Source organism: Diuraphis noxia, unplaced genomic scaffold (genome assembly GCF_037042655.1).
Source record: "Diuraphis noxia isolate RWA-SAM2 unplaced genomic scaffold, SU_Dnox_SAM2 contig0003, whole genome shotgun sequence".
Taxonomy (NCBI): Eukaryota; Metazoa; Arthropoda; class Insecta; order Hemiptera; family Aphididae; genus Diuraphis; species Diuraphis noxia.
The window spans coordinates 37,071,270-37,097,608 of record NW_028301713.1 but is presented as its reverse complement, the minus strand read 5'-3'; the positions used below and the strand labels follow the sequence as shown (position 1 = coordinate 37,097,608).

At 26.3% G+C, this 26,339-nt stretch overlaps 1 protein-coding gene across 1 annotated transcript in view; it reads right to left on the bottom strand.

Moving 5' to 3' along the window:
• Positions 1-25,299, bottom strand: part of LOC107165338 (nose resistant to fluoxetine protein 6-like) — a 38,004-nt gene extending 12,705 nt beyond the window's left edge. Inside the window, exons 1-4 of the mRNA XM_089223014.1 lie at positions 25,160-25,299; positions 17,726-17,933; positions 6,077-6,288; positions 3,147-3,361 (exon numbers count right to left, since the gene is read on the bottom strand). Coding sequence (XP_089079140.1) covers positions 3,147-3,361; positions 6,077-6,288; positions 17,726-17,909 — 611 coding nt within the window. The 5' untranslated portion in view covers positions 17,910-17,933; positions 25,160-25,299. The remainder of the gene's footprint in view (positions 1-3,146; positions 3,362-6,076; positions 6,289-17,725; positions 17,934-25,159) is intronic.
• Between the last annotated feature and the right edge of the window lie 1,040 nt (positions 25,300-26,339).

The window sequence follows — 26,339 nt, the reverse complement described above, 5'->3', positions numbered from 1 at the left end:
TAATATTTTATACTAATATATTTTTTTTATTATTATTCAATATTTCGCAAGTAAATACTAAGAATACCTAATTATAGTCTGCAGGTAGATGATTTTGATATATATATATATATATAATAAAGCAACAACTAACTATACCATAGTTAGTCAGTATTGGTCAGGTGTCTTATACATGTGTTCACCATTCTAGTTATAAAATATACCATACTTTTAAATTTTGAACAAAGTATGTAATTGGGGAATACAATATTAATAATTGTTTATATTTTATTTAATCAGATTCATTAATAACGAACAGAAATCAGGAACTAAACACACGTATCATGCATGTGCTCACTGCTTTTCCTAACCAGTTTTAAACAATATTTTTAATAACTTTATTGATATGAAACTGAAACATAAAATATTTTAACGACAAATCACGGTTTATATCACTAGTTTGTCAGTAGAAATCACGGACTAAGAATGAATGGACTGGAAACAAACGGACTGGCGTGTGATGGTGAGGTGAGAGGTGAGATACGTTTAAGGATTTTGTAGAGTATTGTTTGGGGAGAGAGGGAGAGGGAAAATGGAAAGTGTATATATGGAGTACTAGATTCATCGTCAAGTTTATATATGAATATAAGTAGCGCTTGGTACATAGGTACTTGCTTCCCCCCCCCCCCTCGTACAAGACTCTGATAAACCTTATGCAGCTATCGTTTTTTGTCCATCTTAGTCCGCGGTAGCAATTAGGTCTTAAATACAATGTCAACCCAAGGAGATCTAGGAACAACATAATTATCAATGACACCTTTGATTAGAATACTCAATCGCTTTGACCCTGATCGAACATTATATAAAGTACATAAAAATTTTACAAAAGGGTTTTTATGAATTAAATATATTTATAGTATTTCTTCCACCTCATTCTTGGTCATGGTGATCAAAGTTTTGCTATAATATATGTCAGCGACTTCTTTATAGTTTCTAACGAACACAATAAAACCAACTAATCCTAGCATAGCATGACATATGCATAGTGGATGAACACCATACCGCTGTCCGCTAATTACTAATATCTGTATTCAAATGGAAATTACAAACAAACAGGTACATCATAGTTCGAATATTTGTGAATATTATATATTTATATTAGTTCCCCGCTGGAAAATAAAACACAAAAAGGTTTTTTTACTACCATCATTTGAAATGTATCTGAAGACTTAGAACTACCTATGTGGAAGTATAGCGTGAATGTCTGTGAACTGGTTTCATTTCTAGGCCATTGAACTATTTGAACTTCATAAAATAATTCATCATTGGTTAGTGAAATATACAACCCTGAAATTTGAGATCATCAAATTGCCAACTTCAAAGTTCAATGTTAATACAAATGTAACGAGCAGAGTTCAAAAGTTTTATAAAGAAAAGATTAAAATATAATATGAAATAATCGGATATTTAAGTTAATGACAGAAGTTTGTTTTTATAAAACAATAGCAAAACTGCAAAACGGTATTATACGTAACACTTATTTTATGTACGTAATTATTGTGATGAAATGTGTTATAGACTTATAGTGATATTGTGCATGCTGTCAGAAATTTATTGCAATACTTTATACTATTATGTGCATTGTCTAAAAAGTCTCGAAATCCTCAACATTGTGATATTTATTCTTTAAGGTCGTGTTACATATATTTAAAAAAAATGTTGAATTCGAAATTACACACAAGGGTTGATTAAAAATCCGATAGATATTTTACTAGAGATACGTATCTACTGTTATTATACATTGTGAGTTGAACGCTTAAGCCTTTCAAAATCAATGGAAAAATAAAAAAAAAATTCCTTAAAAACGGAAATTTTTTCGCAACATTAATTTTCGACAGCATTTTTGATTGATCAGATTTTGATTGGTAAAATATACAATAAATATCTTATACAATTACAACAAGATTCTTGATAAGTTATTCTTATAACAATTAAACAATTTTGAATATACATTATACACAAACACAATTTTTTTGACCATTTGTAGTTAAAAGTTTAGTCCAATTTAATTTTTCAACATAAAAAAACCACTTTTCCTCGAATGGTTCTGGTTATTTCACCCCCCTTCACTCCCACGACAGAGCAATTTGTTGATGCCTGAAAGACTATATTCTATTGAAAATATAATACTTTAGAAAAAAAGGTGGCATACCTACCAAGTTATGTAATTTTTATTTACTGAAAACCACTATAAATGTATACTGGAACATTTCCCCTAGTACGTATATATTTTATATATATAAGGTTTAATGTAAATTAAAAACTTAACGTTTAAACAGTAATTTAATATTTATATTCACAAAAATATTTTTATTTATTTTTAATCTGCTGATCAATTATGAAAAAAATACTCAGTATGGAAATTAAATACTCTTTAAATGGTAGGTATAAAAATAAAATATGATATGCATTTGAAAATATGATATGAAATATACTTATAAACTCCAAAAATCATAAAAAAAAAAAAACACTTTACATAATATTCAAATATAAAATGGGGTGATCATGGTTGATGAATCAAGCCCTGTTATTTAATAATAATACAATGAAAGTTTTAGATGATAATTTTTTCTCATACCACTTCGTGCCCGCGTGGCCTGGTCTTTCTCCGAAACACTGCAGGCGTCCTTCGTTAACCATTATTTTACACGAGAAACTAGAAACTCAGTAGCCAAAAACACTACCTCAGAAGGTTAGGAATGAAGAAATGGGACCCCTTACAGTGCATTAGGTCTTGCCGAGGCAAATAACATAGTACAATTTTCGTGGGGATACATTAAAAATTCGAATTTCTATAGGTTTGCAAATTTCTCGTAGACACTCATTATACCTACATACAGGATAAACTAGTTTACCAGAGAGATTTCCGAGAACAATAATGGAACACAACACTTTTCATAAGACTTTTTTTATAACTAATGAGTAAAATTGTTTTACCTCGCTTGTACCACAGAATCTTTCAACAATATTTTACAGAAAATAATTAAGAAAAACTTTTGATTTGTGCCTTTGTTTGTATAATAACTCCTCGAGTCACGACTAAATAATGTCAATGCTTAAATAGGTAATCCTTTAAATTTTTCTAATTGAATTGTATACAAACTTACACAAATGCTATGTCATAAGCAGTATATTCATCGCCTGGCCGTTGTGCTTGAGTACACATATTGTCAGCGACCGACACATTTTCAATCACGTCTAACTTGTTTTCTTTGATGTAAGATCTGAGATATGTTTGGACATCCAATGCTGTACATGACGAAGGCACACATAAAGCCCATTTTATCATATCCAGTCGCTGCTTGAACCTTGCTCCACCGTACTATAAAACACAAAATAATTCAAAATTTATAAATAGAACATGGGTACCTTAGAACTAATTCGTAATAACTAATAAACATGCATACTTATGATGAAATTACTAATAATAAAAACACAATAAATTATTTTTTTAAAAGATTTATACTGCAATTATATAAGAACAAAAAAATCGAAAATAGTAGTAATAACTAAAAACTGATTTTTTGTTGAATTTTTGATAGCATGATTTATCTAAGGTATGTTTTTTCTAATAATTTCTTGTAACTTGTGTCTAACCCTAATAATTTGTATAAATTAGGTATATTTTATATATGATATTATAATATAGTTCTTAAACAAGTTATTGAAATAAAAGATTAAATAGTTATATTAACAATAATAAAAATGTATTTTTAAATTGTGTATACAAATTAAATCGCATGTTAATCGATTAATCTATAAATAAATCCAGTATAAAAAAAAAAAAACAAGTTTTTGAAGGTCAATGAAAAATCATTAGAAAGTGATTTATATGATTATTATAGAAATGTATTGATAAAAAACATAACTTTGGAAGGAATCTCATGTTTTTATTATAATTGTATCTTTTTTATTATTATTATCATAATTTTTTACCAACACAAATTTACTCTTGGTGACATATAGGCCATTGGGTTAAATTTTTATTATTATTGTGCCTACTTAAAATGTTTGAGCATATTTTTATTATTACAATTATTTACAGGTTTGATTGTTTACATTTTATAACGTTTCGTTAATCTATAATATAGTTATAAGTTTATGTGCAATACAAAATCCGGGTCACAAATACTATGTCGTTTGCCACGTTATGCACAAATTTGAACTCGGCCCAACTCTGGAAATTTCCCGATAGTGAAACCTACCTTGATTATAAAAGCCAATTACAATACGATAAAATCTATACGACATTACAGACGATATAGACATGAAGATAAATTTCGAATTTTAAATTTTAATAATATTATACAATTTATAATATTAATATATGTATAATACATTATACTTTAATGTTATTTAAAATTTAAATTTAAATATCAAATATATCAATTGTTCAAAACATAATACTTATAACTATAATTTTTACTTCTGAAATTTTAAGAAAGTGGCCATAAAAAGCACTAGATATAAATTTTTTTATTGTTTTTATTAAAATTAATATGTTGGCTCTGAAATCGTTTTCCAGTTATTTAGCATTCATCACAGATACATAGATCTATACTTCATAAACTTGTTTTTGCATTGTTCTAAATACATCGAAAGATAAGAGATTATTGAAAATCGTAGTTTTCCGTGATTAATATAAGTTTTGGTTTTTTTCCAAGAGTATATTTTAATATATTAAATAATTTTATTTGTCTACCTAATCTGGATTATGATTTAAATAGTTATAAATAAATACAATTACATATTTGATAAGATAAATGACATATGACAATTTTATTCATTGTTGATTTTTCCATAGACTGATTACACTGTACCTAAGTAAAGTTTGTGATAAAAACAGGAATTTCATATCGAGGACGACAGAAGGTTGAGGTGAGCAACAATCATCAATATTTTTTTTAAAAATCTAACAAGGGTTTTCAAGGACTTACATTTAAAGTAAGTTTAACTTATCCAATAAATTTTTGTATAATTTTATTGTTTTTATGGCTAGGTATTCCTTATTTTAGTAAAACTATAATACTATTTAATTTTGAGAATTAGTTACAACGTTGGTATAAAAAATATGCGCGTTATTACATGAACTAGTTATCATTGATATTACATAATTATTGGTCCGGTTTTTTTTTTTTTTATATGACTAATTACAAATCTTATAATTTTGTAAAATATAACATGTTATGAACCTATTTATTATAAAGCATAACATTTATATTCAATACATCAATATCATTATTTTAATAAAAATGTTAAAAAACACCTTATTCGTTTCCTTTAAGTTAAGTCAAAACAGAGTCTTTAAACGGAGTTTTTAATGTCAGCCACTATTTATTTTATCTCTCTCATCCATGCGCAATATTGAAAATTTACTTTAAGCAAAATAACCATGTGTTGTTAACTTTAATGTAAGGAAGAATTGACCTATTTTCAAACTTTTTTATGGAAACTTGTGGATCTTTGATGACATTTTAGTTGTAAAGTGTTAAGTGAGTTATAAATATAAACTTATTGGTATGTAAAATATAACAATTTTATTTTAAAATATCCATGGCTATTTAAAACTAATATATCAACAGAAGTCTATACAATTACACTTAGACTATGTTGATAATACATTAATAACTTTGTCAATTAACTGTAAAATTTTGAAGCTTTTAACAGAAAATAAAAATCTGACTAACGCAATTTTGTTAATATGTTGTACGTGGAAGTGGGTCTGAGATTGAAAACAAACAATCCGTTTTAAATATTAAGTTAAATGAATTAAATATAACTAAAATCAATATATCATAATATTATAAAGCGAATAAAATATTATGACATAATGATAGCAACTATTATAAAATATGAAATGTATACGAATCAAATCAAAGAATTCTTACATCGAAAATGTTTATGTTCGGATTTATGGTCGACTATTCGGTTAATGTATTAATCGAAAAAATAACAAAATAGTGCTTATAGACAACAAATTTAAGTATTGTTTGTGAATTTAATTCACCACTAGAGGAGAAAAAAATAATTTTCTTACATAAATCTTGTGCCAAGCTGGTAATAATGGATCATATTCTCTAGCCAGTGGGTCGGCATAGGAATATTGAGACGGCACATCAAGTTTGACATCAACGAGACAGTATTGGGCCTTAATAGGTTTAGCTACCTGCAGGCACTCGTCAAAGTCTCCTAACTGGAATCTGTTTCCAGATAACAGACCCACTGCTTGTTTCGCTGATGCATCCCACACTAGAACATAGAAAATAATAGTGTGATTAGATTTTTTTAGGGATTCTAAGAAAACCTTTTATACATGCGTCATCATTTTCATTTGTCCGTTCCGACAATCTGTTTGTATAGTAACTCATTATCATGATGTTATATTTTAAATTAGTTTTATTTCGACTTGTTTTGTTACTAAATATAAATGTTAAACATTATTTATATAGGTTTTAAGTACATCTAAATCCGACCCCGAATTCGATAATGTTAAAAAAAATTGTCCACTTGTTCTACTAACTGAGTTCCTAAAAAATTAATAAAACACTGTTTTTTCTAAAGACAAATGGGTAATGCAAATAAAATAATATTACACTTTGATAAACCATATAAAATTAATTTTTTTTAGACCCAGAGTTTATGATTGGATTGGATGATTACATATAGGTACCTCTGGTAGGTTACCTAAACTACTATAAAATAATTATTTACAAAAATTTATTGAAATCAGAAAAAATAACATGCTTAAAAAGAGGTATTTTAATATTATTACAATTTTAAATATACTTGTAATAGCATCTAATGTTCTGAAAAATTAAAAAAAAAACATTTTAATAAAATTAAAATAATAGTACAATTTCTTATATACATGAATTATTTTAAGTTTCAGGTTAAAATTCAGAACTTATCTTTCTACTTATTCTATTAATATACAGAGTGTCACGCGAGGATTTACCCATTTCGATATCTACCAAAATAATGAAGATATCGAAATTATAGTTTTGTAATAAGACTCTTAGTGATACTACAATTATTTTTATTTTTATTAATTTTATTGTTTTGGTAAAAAAGATAAGAAATATATTTTTTGTTTGATTATTTCGAAAAAACTATATGAAACTATAACCATTTTGTAGAGTTTATTTTTCTTATAACATCGGCGTTTCAAAATTTTATTTTCATTAATTTTTTTTTTAGTTTCGAGAAACATCGTGAATTATTAAACACCATAGTGTTTAAAACATGTGACCCACCGCGCCGCGCGCTTTATCGTACGTCCCGCCGAACACTCTGTGTGCCTAGTTATAATCAACTTTTATTTCTTCAAAATCAGAAAAAAAAATTAAAAATCAGAAAAATAATGAAAATAAAATGTTGAGACGTCAATATTTTTCAGAAAAATATACTCTACAAAATGGTTATCTTTAATTTTTTCGAAAATAATCAAATGAAAAAATATAAATTTTTAAAACTTTTAAAATTATTTTTATAATTAATTTAAAAATTAAATAGGTAACTGTAGTAGTTCTTATCCGTGTGAGTCTTATTATAAAACGAGAATTTTTATGCCTCGATTATTTCGTGAGATATCGCAATGGGTAAATCTTCATGAGACACCCTATATATATTGTATACTAAATTTTAGTTAGATTAATTTATAATTTAAATAACCGCTGTGACTCGTGAATCATTTATACTTTTTTGTTTAGTTAACTCGCGGCAACATAGGTCATTGGATGTAGGGAGGGTACTATAGAGTCTTAAGTTGGGTTGGTTTTTGGCGGAATTTCTAATAGGCACCCGTAGGTTTCTGCCATGTCCGTTGTAGGGGGGGGGCAGTGGCCTCTCCCACCAGACAGAGAGACAGCGTGAACTACCCGAAAAGCGATACCACCCATGACCCAAATCGGCGACATCAGTTATATTATTATTATATGTATAATGCAAATAGTTCTACGTGAGGAATATCTAACAAAAATATTTTAAGTTCTATTTAAATATTTATAGCCTCAAAATTTTAAGCCAATGAAATATTTAATATTTATTAAATTAACATCATGATGATCATGGTGTAATTCCGTCTCATTTACGAACCCTTAAGGTACCAAATTGGGCGTTTAAAAGAACTTAATTTACTGTTATTTTTAATATTAGAATGAATTAATTCATTGTGTTAAATGTACTTAAATGTAAAAATAAACATATTATGTAGTGTGCGTAGAACACTTTTTATGATATTTTAATTTTGAAGCAAGTTATGAACGTTTTAAAATTTACAAAAAAAATAAAAAATACAATTACTATGTTATGCATTTTATTGTGTGGCGGCCGGCGGGTACAACATATACGGGTACGATGCCCTCTTAACGAGGTTGAGTAAATAGCGAATGGGTAAATACTAAGTGTGAGGTCGTGTGAATATTAATTATTATTATTATTGTACAATATTGGAGGTAAGTACTAGGTATGCAAATAATAAACAAATTCCAATCAGCTATACCAAATAGTATATCTCACGTCAACTGAGTCCTATGCAATCAAAAATAAAGCACTCATATAAACTGATAGCAGATCTATAATATTTTTATTATTAGGGCTAGAATTTTTATTAATTTAGAATATTTTTTTCATTTAACCAAATACATTGATTAATTATGTCCGCGATTTAGCTCATACTGAATTAAACAGAACAGTTTTTACTTTGCATATTTAGAGTTTATGTTTGTGAACATTTATTTAAAAAAAATTACTATAGAAATCGTATTTATCTAATGTAAATCTGTAATTATTGTTTATTTGTCGTAAATATATTATTTATAAACTATCATAGAAGGTTATTTATTAAATTTATATTGAATATAAGATAAGATTTTATCTGAACTTATATTGAATATAAGTTAATATTTTATCTCAACAGGCTTGTGGACACATGTTTGTCGTGTAAAATATACAAAATGTTAAATTTTGTACGTATTAAGTTCAATGTTAAGGTGGTAAATATGAAAATTTAAAAAATATTTAAACCAAATTTTCAAAACTAATTGTTAATTATTTAATTATAATATTCGCAATGAATTTTATATTAACTATTAAATAGTTCATTTAATTTAAAACTTATTTTATTTGAATATACCTATATTTTATTTTTTATTTTTATTTGACTTTAACTATAAAAATAGTACAATGATTTTATATGATAAAAAAAAAACACTATATGCGATGTGAAATTTTGGTAATTTTACTATAAATACAGATGAGGTCTAGTTGTCCCGCACAAAACAATTTTTGTTATATCGTATGATTTTGTAAGATAAAGAAAATACATGCATGTGCAGGGTTTAACGTCTCCTTAAGTAGTTGACAATCAGTTCTGAACATTTCATTTCAAAATTCCTCAAAAATATGTATTTTTTAACAATTTAACACTTTCACCTTGAACTTAAGGCATTCTTCAAAATTGCTTATATATATAGTATTATCCTAAATTTTAAGGTAAAATCTTATTTTTTATTCAATAATAAATGATTATGACCATTTATAAAAATTGAATTATGACAACTAAAATAATAATTACAGATTTTCTTTAGATTAATAAGCAAGGTTTCATAAATTATTTATTTAGTTTTCAATATTCAAAAACTAAATAAAATGTGAACATAAATGAAAAGCTGTGTATTTGGATAAATAAAAAAATATGGTAATGCATAAAAGTCCTAAGACTTTTACAGTTTAAAGAGTTCACAGAAACCTAATTAATTTAATATTTTTTTTTTTTAAATTATAAGAATATGGACTTTTGACAAACTTAAAATAATATCTTGAACATTTGATGTGCGTCCCAAAGTGATCCTGAATGCATTGCATATTTTGTGTAATAACATTAAGTACGTTTATAAACAATAAAAACCATCACTGTCAAATATTGATTTTGATCAACATTTTTTTGAATACATTTTTTTTAAATGTCCATAGCACATCAGCATCTTTTAAGTTTTTTCTTACGCTTAAAAATAAACTATAATGATAAATTCGAAAAACAAAGTGTAAAATAAATTCGATTTTCTACCAAAACAAAGAAGATAGATAGATATTTTAAAGTTTCAAAACACTCCATTTGATAAAAATAATTTACACAAAAAAATAATTAAAAAGTTTATAATCGTAAAACCATTTGATACAGTTCTCATCTTTCTCCGAATAAAAAGTGTGAGAGGAGGAATCATAATAATTATTATAAAGCAAACAATGTGGAGTGTTTAACAAAATTATGTTATTCGATTGTCTCAATAGAAACAAGCAGAATGCACTGTAAAGTTGCACACAAAGTTGATTCACATTTTTGATTGATTGGAAAAAAAAGTATTTTTAAATATTAAAACACATATGTTCGTTAACCAAATAATATTCTATGGAGACTTTATAAATGTGTGATTACTGATTACCATTACATTATTATAATTTGTGATCCGTTACCTACTGTACTAAAATTTAAATATTTTACAGAGTTGCGATTTTATGATTAAAAAAATTAAAATACATTAACGGGCAACGGCATACACAGTAATTTTAACACAGTAATACGTGTTATTCTTATTTTGCATATGATAACCTATATATTATACCTATTTTACGAATTCTACTGCAACATAGTCCTGAAGACACGTTAACATACTTACAAAACTGTCTTCATCAAATTTAATTAAAACATCCCTGAATGTATTAGACTATTAACAATAACTGAAGTTAGAACACACATTCCTTAAAAGAATTTAAAACATTGATAAATTGATATATTTAAACAACCATTTCCGTCGAGAAAATTATACGATACCTAATACCAGTTATAAGCTGGGCTTCGTATATATTATTTTAACCAAATTACCACGTTGCACGAAAACAGAAAGTCTATGAGTATCGAAACTATAGAGGAATTTCAACCCGTTCTCGACCAACGCAAATATCTAGTTGCTTAATAACTGTTTATTTCGGTAGTTATATATTTAGCCGTTATGGTACATTCGCTTTTAAGTCGATAACCGTATGTATATTTTTTACAGTAGTTAATTATTAAGGAACGAATTTGAATGCAAATATAATTTTATTTTTTTTTTATTTCCGAAAACAATGCTTTCCAAGCACATAACTGATCACTTCTACCTAAGAGAATTAAAAAATTGTAACTTTTATTTTGTGTTTTTCGTTTTTAAGACTTCATTTTTTAGAGCATTTTTTGACATTTTTGATCTTTATGTCTTCAATTCATTTTTGTATAGAATGAATAACATTTAACATAAATTTAATTAAAATTAAGTATTATTTACGCCGTACTTCTATTTTAATTTTATTCATTCATTTATTTTTTACTATTTTTTTATCGATACAATTTTTATGATAAAAATAAGATAGAAAAGACAAAAAATAAAACCATACGAATAGTAAATAAGAATAATAATTTCTATATTAACAAAATACATTTTTCAATGTTAAAATGAATCTTAGGAGCATTTTTTGTTAGTGCATTTAACAAAAAAAAAAATCTGTTATGAATGCATTAAATCACATTTAAATCTGTTCCCAATAGTAATTATAGTAGGCCGAACCGCCAAACAATCTACAGTGGATTTACAACGTTTTACATTCAAGCGATGTCTGGTTTGGGTTGGACCTAAATCATGATATGTAGTATCGAAAAGTTCATAGTACGAAAGAATTTTCATCTATAATCACACACTTATACCATTAAAGTTGTTGTATATAATTTAATAAAAATAAAAACGGATTATGAATATAATATTATGTTATTATTATCATTAATTATGAAGGTATGAAATTACGAGGCTGGTTTTACCGACAGTAAAATATATACCTACCTCATAAATTATAATAAACAAATGTGAATAATGGACTATTATAGTAGAGACAAAGTCCATATGAATTAAAAATATATTATCATTTATCAGTTATCGCCCTCTTTCGAATGATACTCCGATCAACTGTGAATGCATTTATAATACTTATGTACACATGCTAAAGTGTTTTATTTTAGTTTTTCATGTTTTATTTTCTACATAGGTACTATTCAATTGAACCATGGTTGGCACTATGGTACGACTCACAGTTGACAACACTAACGGTAAATGCTTAACCGCTAACGACTTACCATAGTACCATACCTTTCAGTGTTCTGTATTCACATCACAGATATTATAACAGTCTACAATCTCGCTGTCTATCTCTTTTCTTGTAAACATAATATTATAATTTAGTGTACTAAAATATGCAAATTGTATGCAAATAAAAAAAAAAATTCTCTCAGTTTTATAAAGTTACTAGGTAATTTATAATTTAAATTACATAACTATACTTTTATTAGTTATTAACCATAGACATTTCACATTTGATTGTTTGAAGGTGTGAGCATTGAATACATTAAATTAATATTCAAAAATATTTACAAATTTCAAATGTATAAAAGTATAAAACCAATAGTTTATTAATAATAACATTTGTCGTAATTGTATCACCAGAAATTATATCCACCAATTTTTATACATTTTTAGTACCTACAACATGCATTTAGTTTATATGCATATATATTTCGAATTTAGTTATTCTTTATGTTTTAAGCATTGCCGGATTTGCAATTAGGTAATAATTAACTTTTCCCGGCACTACTTTAGAAAAATTTAATATTCATACATAGTTAAATAAGCTATTAGCGCCTATATACTAAGTAAATATTTACACATTTTTTGTATTTAATCAAATATAACATAGTAGTATATAGTATATACACAATTAAATATTATCAACGGCATAATAATTACGGTTAGAAATCTATGTTTAAATATTTCTTACCTAGTTATAACACGCATTTTAAATATCAAGCAAATACTATTAATTTATTTGTAATGACATTATATACTAATAAACTTAAACATAAAACGAATGCATTTGACAGGCATGGTAATATTTTTATTTTGTATTTGCTTGTAAGGGGAACCCACGGAAACATAGGCCATTGGATGTGGGGTGGTACGGTAGGGGTTATTTTTGTATATTTGATTGTAGGTTTTTAAGTGGGTAGGGTTGTAACACGTGCTTGTATATGTGTGGCAAGGATATGTTGCTAAAAATCCCGGGTGGTCACCCATCCGGGAGCTAGCAACTGCGGCCGGTACGTACGCTCAGTGCGTTTCCGCAGATTGAGCGTCTGACCACGCCTCACCAAGTCACCATGGTAATATTATTTTAACTGTATGTCATTGATTTCAGCCTTCAGGGTTGTTATATATATCCTGCAATTTTTTAGTGATAAAAATGTTTATGCTAAGGACAATTATAGTTCAAAAACTTATTTCACTAACATATATAAATTAAGTACCTAAGTAATATTGACACATTAGATCTAATGTTATTATATATGGACAATTTTAACAAATTATAAATGTTGGTTGAATAATATCAATTACTGAAATTGTTAACTTACCAAATTTTACCACATTATATTACTCTCAAACAATCAAACCCACATGGAGTATGAATCTTTTATCCTCAGTACACAAAGTTAACTATTTAAAAACTACTAGATAATTTGATATTTGAATTTGGTACGTTAACATTTTCAGACAAATCATCCACGATCTATTAAATAATTTACAGTAAAGAATTTCAGTTCTCATTTCAAAAACAAAAGTTTGTATCTTCCTAGAGCACTTTTTAAGTAGCATAAAAGATCTTAAGAATTTTAAAATACAGTCTTTGAGTTTATCTTTATAATAATTCTAAGAAATAGCTGATTTTTTCAACAAAAAAAGAGAGTGAGCGTTCTTGGTGAACCTGTATACTATATTTATACAGAACTAATTAACTAAAAACACTTAAACTTTACTATATTTTATAAATTTCAGCAGCGATACGCAACAACTAAGTATTGAGATAATAATAATTTGGTATTTTAGGCTGTAATTTAAAAATTTAAAAAAATTCATGACGAGATCTCGGAGATTCTAAATAAATAGAACATTTATTAATAGCACATTATACATTACTTATATTATATTTATACGTATAGGTAATTAATTTTACTGTTATAACGTACTAGTGTTTTGAAATATAAGATTAATTATAACATGTTGATACTAAGTAGCAATATAATAAACAGTATACCCTTGGACGGTCTCGTTCGAACTTGTGATGACTGTGCCTCCAAGTTACTGAAGTAGACGTTCAATCTATACACACTACTTTTTTATTTTTTTAAATTCTTAATTATTAGGCATCCTAGGTCACATCTAAACAAATAGTTAAACTATAAATGTCCATATTGCACTTATCACATAAATCTGCTCAATTTTTATTTATTTTTTTGGACTTTTAAATAATTATTTAAACGTTAATATTATAAAACTTAACAACCTATTATAATTATTACCTGCCCCAGGTAACAAACCAATTTTTAAGCAATGCTACGTTACGAATATAATACTTATAATTTGCAGTTTACCAGTGTGTACCAACTTTCCAAAATCGTTATAATAATAATATAGTATTTGGTATCTGTCGATGATAAACATTAATTTAAAAACTATTGATGATTTTTATGTTATTCAGTTTTTTGGTTTTTGAGAGTTTGTGTAGTTGGTGATTGACATCTACTTAAAATTCCACTACCTATATTAATATTATATTACAATTATAATAACAAGAATAACACAATTCAACAATTTATATTATTTATAGCATGGTGAAAATTCCACAGGTGTTTACGTTATTCTTAAATTGCGACAACGTATATGTTTAATTCCATATTTTCCGATGTCTTAATTAATGAGAATATTCATGAATATAATATTAAGTAACATTTAAAGGACCGCGTATGTCAAAAAAATAGAACATTCCATCTACAATCATTCGTAAACATAATAATACAGTGTTACTTGTAGTTCTTTTCATATTACACGTCATAAAAAATCACGAAAATTGTATTGATTGAAAATGTGCCTCAGTTATAGTTTTTAAAGGTTAACGGAATAAATAATTATTAAGCCCATTCAAATTATCACCAATGTTTTGTGAGATAAGGTTAGGTCATATTGTACGGTATGATTCTGCGTAAGTATATGATGCGCAAACGGCATCAGCTGACTGAGATGCGGTCAACGAACGGAAGGAGAATTTAACGTCACGTGTTACCTAAGAAAAAAACTAGTTTGTCAATGATTTATTTTGTAATCGGAATACACATATTATATTTGACTGCATCCAAGTGGCCAGACAAAATCATTGCAATTGTTATATAAAATACTGAAAACAATATTATTTGTATTCGCACAAATTGTATTTAAAACATTAAAGACATTTTAATTGTAAATTAAAGCATGGCCTGATAATATTGTGTATTATGTTTTACTTAAATTAATTAAACTTATCCAATTTTTACTATCTCAAATAGTTTCGTATTTTAAACACTTGTCAATTATTCAGGATTGACATATTTTTATATTATGGTACCTACTCGTGTTACCTATTGGAAACTATAATTTAAAAAAAGATTATCACTTTTATTAGGTAGATACCGTAAAGTATACCGCATCTATACAGTTTTTGGTAAGTACCTAGTATATACTTTACAAGTACATAATCAGGTAGATATTAATATTGATAGCTTAAATATTTTGAAATACTTAAAAAATGTATTTTAACTAAATACTTTCAAAATATTAAAAAAAAAAAGCTACTTTAATTTCAAAAAGTATTCAAATACTTATATTCGAATGTAATACAAGCGAATTTATATTGTAGACGTCTCGCTATTTTAGCAGTTGTTAGTATATAATAATATACTGGAATGACTTGTTACCTATATTAACCCAACAAGGAGAGTCTCATGCGTCTGCATAATGTGGTTATACAAGCCAATAGGTTTTTTTCACATAATTATACACCATTAATCATTCATTTCTTGCTTTAACGTAAACATAATATTTTGAATGATTACCAACCAAACCATTTTTTGGGGTAAAAATGAATGACAAGTAGGTACCGGACTCTCAAATAAAAATTTTAAAAGAGTATAATAAATATTTAACATATGATAAGTGCCAACTGGCATGGTCATATTTGTAATTACCTTGTCACCAGATAATGTTTAAAATCAAAATTTAAAATAACTCGTGAGAGGCTGTACAGACGTTTCTATAAACATCTAAAATTTTTGATTTATATGGGTATTATTTTCTTCGATAATAAGTGTATAAATTAGTAATTTCGCATGCCATTTAATCGAGGCTGTGTAATTATTAAATATTTTCATGCAAATCGTCGACCAACTAAATTAAAGGGCATTTATTATAGTTTTCACCCATTGTTATGGTGTTTAAAAAATTAAAAATATTACTAGAACATAAATTTCAGGTAAAACTATTTCCAACCGATTTATATTAATTTAACTTAATAGGTACGAATTAAATTTTCTAAAACCAAAAATATACACCAACAATGATTGTATCATAATAAAATAATTATCCTATACCTACATGGTACATGGCAATTTATTAATTATAGCTTTATCGTTTTACATTGAACACACCCAAACAACTACATTACTTACGAACGCTTAATATATATTTATTGAAATGTTTTTATAAATATAAGAAACTACATTGATAATTATCAAGTAAAACAACAAATTCTATTGAAAAAAAAAATGGAGAAAATCAAAATTCATGAGTATATATTATTAAAAAGTTTTTACGGATAATCAGTTGTTGTCAAACTGGTAGGAAAAGAGAGGGATAGTCAATAGTCATGAACTTTTTTCAATATTTATAAACATTGTCATTCGGTACAAAATGGTAACCATAAATTATATTTTAAATGATCAATGATCATACACTGTATGTTAAAAATTATCCATCCATCGTGATAAAATTATTTGACCAACAATGTACGTATTATTAAGTTTTTAAAATATACTTTACCAATTGTTAATACCTAAAACTGCCAAATCAAATTACAATGTTAAACAATGAAGATAATATTAAAATAATTATTAATAATTAATACTAATTACTATTATATGAAATTCCTTTGTAGTATGTATGATAATAAATAATAATTATATATTACGTTCACGAAATTATAGTATAAAATCGATACCTCCATATTTAATCCAACGAACAACGTACCTATACAAAACTGACAATGATGTTATTATTTTATTAATCCCGATTACGAGCCAATGAAAATTATGATAAACACATAAAATAAGCAGCAATGTATTATGTATGTTATATTTCATACTGGCGCCTTTTAATTAACTATATTATTTGTTTATCTATTTCCCTATATATTGATGCGAATCTTCAATTATTATACATAGATGTCTATTTTTATAATTGCAGGAGTTACGTCGGCGCAATCAGTTTAAGTAAAAAATAGTGGGTAAGTAAAGAAATCATTGATTACCATATTATTTATTATTACTAAGGGCCATTCTTAAAATGTCTGGTTAAAGTTAACGAACACTTAACTGGCGGAATTTTGTCCATAAAAATCCCACTAACCATCGGTTAACCATTAACCGACACTTAACTGGACATTGTAAGAACGGTCCTAAATGTAATAATAATTTAACAATTGAAAAAACATTTATATTAAATTATCTTAACTATGAATAACTTACTTTGTTGAGCCCATAGAGTCATGTTTTTCAGATCAAACTGTAGCTTCAAACTATCATGTTGGCATTGAGAATTTTGTGATTTTATAATTGCATTTGGTAATGTCGGTAATATATTCGTAGGTCCTGTCAACGATGCGTTGACACTGATTAGAAATAACGAAAATATTGCAAAACGGGACACCATTTCAATGAATACCAGTATACGTTTCTGAAACAGAATTAAATAAATTATTATCTTTGAAAACAGTTAAATAAATGTAGTTGATTTAATTCATATGCGTATTTTTGGCTCTTGTTTTCAGTGGCGCAAAACTCTAATATGTTCAGATGAGGCATCGCCCAACCTTTTAAGTGGGTGAGTGGGTCATAGGTAGTTAGGGTGGTTATGGATGGGAGTAGGATATGATTGTGATGTATAAAACTAATTCATATAAGCAGTGCTTGATTTGGGGGGGACGCGGGGGGACGAAGTCCCCCTTCTTTTTAATTTTTTTTTTTAGCGTACCCCTTCTAATTATTTGAAACGGAACGCTGGAAACGCAACATTTACTATATAGAATTTGTAAATCATCAGTTTTTCTGATGCAAAATATACCTAAAGGCTATAACCTATTGCCATAATATTTGTACATTTGAATAGGTACATTAGTGATACGAAGGTATAAAGGTATACTATACTCCGTACCACGACTACCACGAGAGAACGCATAATTATGCTCGTACGCGAAAAAAACGAATTTTCGTCAGCCGTCGTATGCGTCTCTCGTGGTACGGAGTATAGCTGTACGCCTGTACTATAAACCTTATTTACGAATAACCAATCATATTTCCTTGTTATCACGTTTATTAGGAACGGTTACACATCTATTTTTAATTTCATTGCATGGATGTTTTATTTATAATATATATATATATATGTGTGTGTATGTTATACATCTAAAATTATAAACCTATCGATAACGATCGCCTAGATGCACAGTCACGTGCATTAATGATAATAATTTTGTCAATAAATATTATTCCATGTACACTGTGTCTCTGTACGGTTTACCACATAAATATCTTATGTTGTTCGTATTTGTTAACTGTTGTCTCGTTGTCTGTTCATTTTATACCATTTCGCTCGTCGCTAGGAAGAAAATTCTGACTGCAGTCAGAACAATTGCAATTTCTTCCTCTGAATGTGAGAGATCGTTCAGTGCGATGAACAACATAGTTACATCAAAAAGAAATGCTTTGACTACAGGGCATATATCTCCATTGGTTTTCCTTAACTGCATCGGACCTCCCATTCAATTGTTCAAACCAGATCATTATGTTGAGAGCTGGATTAAAAGTGGCAAAAGAAATGCAGATGAAGTAAACTGTCCTAAAAGATCTTTTAAAAATGAAGATAAATCATATGAACATTTATGGACCTTATTTAATATGTAGAATTATTAATTGATTGTATATAATTTAATGTCTTAAAAAAATAATTAACAAACAAGTGTGTTTTTCTTTTAATATATGTTTGTATAATAAAATTATTTTTTTGGATTATGGGTGGATAAAGGGGGGTGTGGGGGGCTTTGCCCCCCACGCTAATGTGACAGTTAATTTTTTGTGGAACGCTTGTTCATCAAACATCTGCTGAGTCCCCCTTCTATTTTTTTTCCAAATCAAGCACTGCATATAAGGAGAAATAAAATATAAATATCACTGAATATCAAAAACCGACGTGAATACGCGATTTAGTTAGTGTCTCTAGGTGGGGTGGGTATTCATTTTTGTACTTTGCCATACCTATAAAAATTTAGTTCAGCACCCCTGCTTGTTTTTCGTTTGAGATTTTTTTTATTAGAAAATAAACATTTACAATCTGTAGGTATACCAAAATAATACAAAATAAGTAAATTTTATCTTATACTAGGTGTGGTGACGTGATAGAAGGAAACATCTACTGACATTACTCCAATACATTTCAACATTTTAGACTTAAGTGAAATAATGGTACTGGTTATATTGATCGTTGTGTAGAATCATTAAAACGTAACTGAATAAAATTACATGTATAATAGAGTTTACTTATATAGTTATTAAATATTAAAGAAGACTTATTATCACTATTATTTAAAAAATATATTTTTTGTTAAATTCGATACATTCAATATCATAATTTTATTATACTTTTATTATAATATTGCATTGAATAGAGGTAACTACGAGATCCTCGAAGGCTACTATAGTGTATATTGATTTTTTTATTTACGATAAGGTTATTAGAAAACAAATTGTATAATAAAATGCTTTGTTTAATACCTACATTTATAAACATAATCATTGAAAAAAAAAATTAATTTATACTATACATATTTTTTGAATATTTATTGCTATTACATGAATATAATTTATTGATGCATATTGTACATAGGTATAAAAAACTTGGCACAGATTATATAATATAATTATATTTTAATGTTCTTATCCCGATGATTGTTTTATCTTAAAAAAAGTTTACTTGAAATATTAAGCATACCCATTCGTAATATGTAATATTTCATTAGTCACCAGCAAGGATCTATAATATGAGGAATAATATTTAAATAATAGCAAAAGGCATAGTACTACTACCTAGCCAGTCATATTTGTGTGCTATCAAATGTGTTGATGTTGTATTTAATACCTACGGACAGAAAAAAATTGTTTTTTTTTTTTTTATTATTCCAATATTAGAAGGGACCCAGAACGTTGAGCACAAACTTAAAATACTTTTAAGTTATAACCAATTAAATATTTCTTCGAAATTCAATTATATATTATATTGACATTTTTTCGATAAATAAACTGCTTCAGAATATGAAATATAAAATGTACGTAGATATTAAAAAAAAAAAAAAAAAAACATACAAAACCATAACGATAAAAAATAATAAAAACATACATTTTTCAAAAATGTTAATTTTGCGTTTACTTTAAATTATTTTTAAAGAAATCTTCCCTAAACCAATTTAAGATAATGAGTTTTTACCTACTGTTAAAATAATTATATAGCTTTTACACATGTTTATAATAATGTTTAAGTACTACGATAATTTTTACCCACTATTTATAGTTAGGTATCATATAAAAATATGACTCAAAAATTACCCAACTTTACTCTAACGGTTGATTAATTTAGATTCGTTGGCTAAATTTTAGTTAATAATCAACTTTTTTTCGATATCTAATTGATAAAAATGAATAGGTTCATCTGTCGAATGTTAATGGCACAAATATATAGAACCAGTGACATATATGGCTAGACAGCATTTTTCTAAACTATTTTATAAGGTGATCAACATTTTTTATCTTGATCCTATTAGACAGTTTATGTCTTCTCCTTGATTATTAATATTGTTTGTACTTAAACAGAAAACCTAAACAAGAAATTGATAAAAGTATAAGAGATAGTACCTTATACTTAAACAAATAAATATTTTCAATATATAATATATCAGAACAAACTTATAAAACACAATGTTCATAGATTGTATACTGAATAATAGTTAATTATCATAATCTATAAGTGATCAAGTTACTCAATGTAATAATATATTTACTGTTTTAATAAACCTAAAATGTAAATATTATATTTTTGTTGAAAGCTCTTTATGAATTAATTGCATATACCTATAATAAATTAATTTTTCTGTATGCCCCATACTAACGCAAATAGTAGTTGAGTTCATTTTAATTTTTTGTAACTTTTTAATATGTGTTTTTAAAAACGAAAAGAAATATGTCCATGAATATTAAAAAGTTACAAAAAATTAAAATTAACTCAACTACTATTTGCGTTAGTATGGGGCATACAGAAAAATTAATTTATTATAGGTATATGCAATTAATTCATAAGGAGCTTTCAACAAAAATATAATATTTAGATTTTAGGTTTATTAAAACAGTAAATATATTATTACATTGAGTAACTTGATCACTTATAGATTATGATAATCAACTATTATTCAGTATACAATTTATGAACATTGTGTTTAGGTATTGTGGTATTTACGATTGTGTAAAAACTATATATATGATTATTATTTTTTGTGCAATTTGGTCACATAATTTTTTCTACTTTGAAACTAAAATACATGAATTCCAAAAAGCAATATTATACAGTTCAATACTTTTTTAATATAGTTTACGGTTGAATTTAAAAAAAAAATGTATATACCTAGGCCCGTAAAATACTAAAATATATAAAATTTAACGATTGGAAATTTAGAAACGATAATATGAATTACAAGACGTATCAGGTACAAGCATAATATTGTTGGAATTCGTACCTATTTTGTAAAAAATGTATTTATTATTTTTATTTTTCCATATTTCATATCATGAGAATAATAATTGATTTCAACATTTTCAATTATTAAAACATAAATTTAATATTTATTATTTAAATAACAAGGGATATCAGTAAATTTATGCAATTTTCACAGTACAGTAATAATTATCGGAGTAATATTATTCTAGTAGGTGTGTACATATATATTAAATGGGCTATTCCGATCACTGGTTTAAGACACCTATTGTTCGAATATCATTCTCCATATTACACAATAAGTCTAAAATCAATGAAAATAACTATAATGTTATTAAATGTCAATATGTCATGGGTAAATATTAACTATTATACATCACTATAAAATAAATTAAAATTGTTTATTATATTATTATTTATAATGTGTTCTAAGTTAGAACTTCTAACCGTGTTGTTATTTTTTTTTTTGCTGTTATTGCTGAAGTAGGTACATGCATCTTATTTATTCATAGTACCTAGAATAATTTATACGAACACATCAATTATCATACAACTATTTATTGAGAAATTCAAAGACATTCGCTAATAAACAATAAACATCGGGTTTTTGCTATAAATTTTCACGAAGTCTTTGTTACATATACAACAAACGTGTACTACTTACCTATGTTTTTATAAAATATAGTATAAATAAAAGTTGAAGTTTAAAATAAGTAAAAAATATTATTATTTTATTTGCATATTTTTAGTTTTTGTCATTCGTATACTTATGGGTTAGGTACCTAATAGCTCAAAGAGATACAAAACAAGGAATGCTCTTAAGTCTTAATTTAAATAGATATCATATTATTTTATTATATTTTATTGGCAATTGGATATGCCTAGGATAATCTTTCACGTTTTTTCAACGCCAAGGTCACAGAATAAATGTTTTAATTCTGGTTTAATATTTTTAGTATGTAGCAATAACGTTAAAAAATTATAACTGTATGAAATCGAATCGATGAAAAACAAAATTATTGATTTTTGTCGATGTAATAAGTTGACATTGTAGAAATAAAATAAAAATTCAATATTAAAATGAAAATACCGTTGCAAAATTGTATAATTGTAAATAAATTAACAAATAAAAAGTTATCAAATTACAGTACGTGTAATAACTAATTAGTAATTACTTTTAAATCGATTGCATTAAGTAGTTGCATATTGAAGGTGTTTCGGCGTTGGTCAATTAATCAGATACCCATTACATTACAATACAAGTAAATTAAAAATTAACGCTTTCATTATGTGTTTTAAATTTTGTATTTATAAATTAGTAGTTTGAATAATTTATATAGATTTAAAATACTGCTCTGGTTTAATAAAAAAAAAAGGGAAGAGTAAGTACCTAACTACGTTGTTGTACAGTAGAATTCAAGTGTAAATCGTCATTTGAATATAAATGTCACTGTAATGTATCATGGTCCATGAATGTGTTAAATTTGAATTCACTGATAAATACTTACATACGGAAAACGATTCTAACGAAAAGACAATTTGTTAACCTATTGTCATACTACACTACTACAGTATTGCTATCAATTATATTTTATTAACTTATTTTACTATACGTAATATTATAAAATTAATATTAATATTTTGAAAATGTGATTTTATGTACAAATTATAATAATTAAATTTGTTGAAACTTTCAAATATCCTCTATTAATTGTTTTTAATTATACCAAATCAACTAAAATTGTTATTCTTTGTTTAAAATGTGCTTACGTATTTTTATATTTTTGTTACAGCATTAACTAATTATGAAGAACATTGTGTTAAGGTTTCAATTATCAGTTAGAAAAACTGAAGATTTTAAAAATTTTAACAAAATCTGTCAACATTTTAACCTAAAATGCTTAAATAAAAAAAACCCCGTATCAATGAATCTTTAATATTTTTGAATTAAAAATAACTATAAATACAATTTATAAGAAACCTTAAACTAAATTTTAAGGTTTTACCGAGCAACAATGTTTTAACGACTATTCTAGAAAAAAATTATTGTTTAAATTTAGCATGCTACTCGATATTATTCTTCTGCAAGGAAAGTTGAGAAGTCATCATAGATGTTTTAGGGTATTTTTATATTATATTATTACTAATTATTAAATTTAATTATTCAAGTTTTGAATACTGTGTGCGTTTAAAAAACACAATTTGAAGGATGTTGAATAAAAATAAAAATATAAGTAGGTGCTTTATTTTGAAATTATTTTGTAGATGAGTTATAATAAGTAAATAAAATACAACGTATATCATATAATACCTATATAAATATAATGTATATTTTCATAACAGAAGAAAATTAATAAATATGTATTTTAATAAAAATCTCGTCACTAATGTCAGTGTTACAAGTTAGTTACATACCTACCCTTAAATATTAAAAGGGTATATGTTGATAAAATTTGTTAAGCGGAATCGGTCAAAAAATAAAAGTTGTATGCAGGTCAATAACATGTCTATGTAAAAAAAAATATAAAATGCTGAAGCTGGTCCGAAAGTACATCATATCCACTAAACATAACCCAAAATGTTTTTGAAAAATTGAATCATATATAGAAAATGCAAGTCTAAGAATTTAGTGAAAAATGCAATTATAGGTGATTTGTTATTGAGTTACACACACAACAAAAAAAGAAACAATATGTTTTACAGAAAAACTTTCGTTTTCTATTTTTTTGAAATATGCCTAATAAAAGTTTTTAGTTTTATATCAGAAACCACCTTCAAACTTGAATAGCGAAATATCCTTTCGATTATCCATCGTGTATACAAAGACAAACATAAAAAAAAATATTATAGTAAAAATAAAGATTGATAAATCTATTGTAACGTTACAATAGATTGATAAATCTATTGTAACGTTACAATGTTTTATTTTATTATGTTTTTTAAAGTATTTTAATTGAAGATTTAAGATAGACACAAATTATTCACGATATGCATCCTTAAATAAGTACCTATAATTATCAAATATTATAGTTATTAAAATCCATTATTTATTCTTTATTACTGTATTTTCCATTTCATAGTTAAAATATTATTGAAAAAAATTATTTTAATACAAATATTAAGTGAATAGTAAAAGCGTAACTTACTTGAAATCTGTTTTCCCGTTTTACCACGTTTATTATTTTAGAGACTACAGCTCTGATCTGTCCACTAAGGCAACTGAACTACGATTCACTGAAACTGGTTACGATTCGATTATCAAGACCAAGTTCAAGAATAATATCCCCACCTCAACTACTTACTATATTATTCTTATAACCATCATGGTGATTTCCTCCATTCTTTGATTTAAAATTGAAAAAAATATGCTATACTTCCAACATACTTTTAAAACTAAATATTTCAGAAAACCTTGAATATTGATGGTGTGAATTATTACATACAAATAATATTTGGTTCTCTATATAACAATAATTAATTTTTCAAAACATCAAATGTATTAAAGTAAATTAATTTAAAACGTAATTGAATTTTTCAAAATATTATTTTTGGGAATTTCCTGACTTGAATATATATTTCAGGAATTTATCATACATATTATTTCCACAAATTTTGTCATACGTTTATTACCACATATATTTTCGTCAGATATTTCTGTGACACTGTTTCACTATTTAAGATTTCAAGAAAACGGATAGTTGTATAATACAGGCATGTAACCAAGATATTTTTTTCGGAGAGTCTTTTAATTTGATATTTATATATAACAAATGAGAGCTCCACAAACTCTCCATTTTTTAAGTCATTAATAACATAAAAGTGACTCGGCCTAACGCGATTGCTGCAATCAGTCACGAAATTGATAAAGAGTACGCACCACCCGCTGCCACTAGTTGTCGGAATGGGTGATCACTTGGGTTCTTACTTTTAGTTGTGACGAATACCTTGCCACATATACACGTATTGCTAATCCACAGTACCAATCATCACAGTAAAAAAAAATACTAAGAATAACCACCCCATGCCCTATGTAGCCACGAGTTAATTAATAAAAAAAATGTATAATAATAATAATAATAATAATAACAATAATATAAAATATGAAAAAGAATCATATGACAAACTAATTTTGTAGAGATTGAAATCATATAGTACAGTCGAGTCATAATAACTCAAACCTCGATAACTCGAAAAACTTGACAGTTAGGATTTTTTTTTATCCCCTTAGAAATTCTTATAATACTATTAATTAGGTATCTTGAAGCAAATTTTCATCCAACTTCGAGTTATCGAGACTCGAATGTAAATAATTTTTTTTTGCATAAA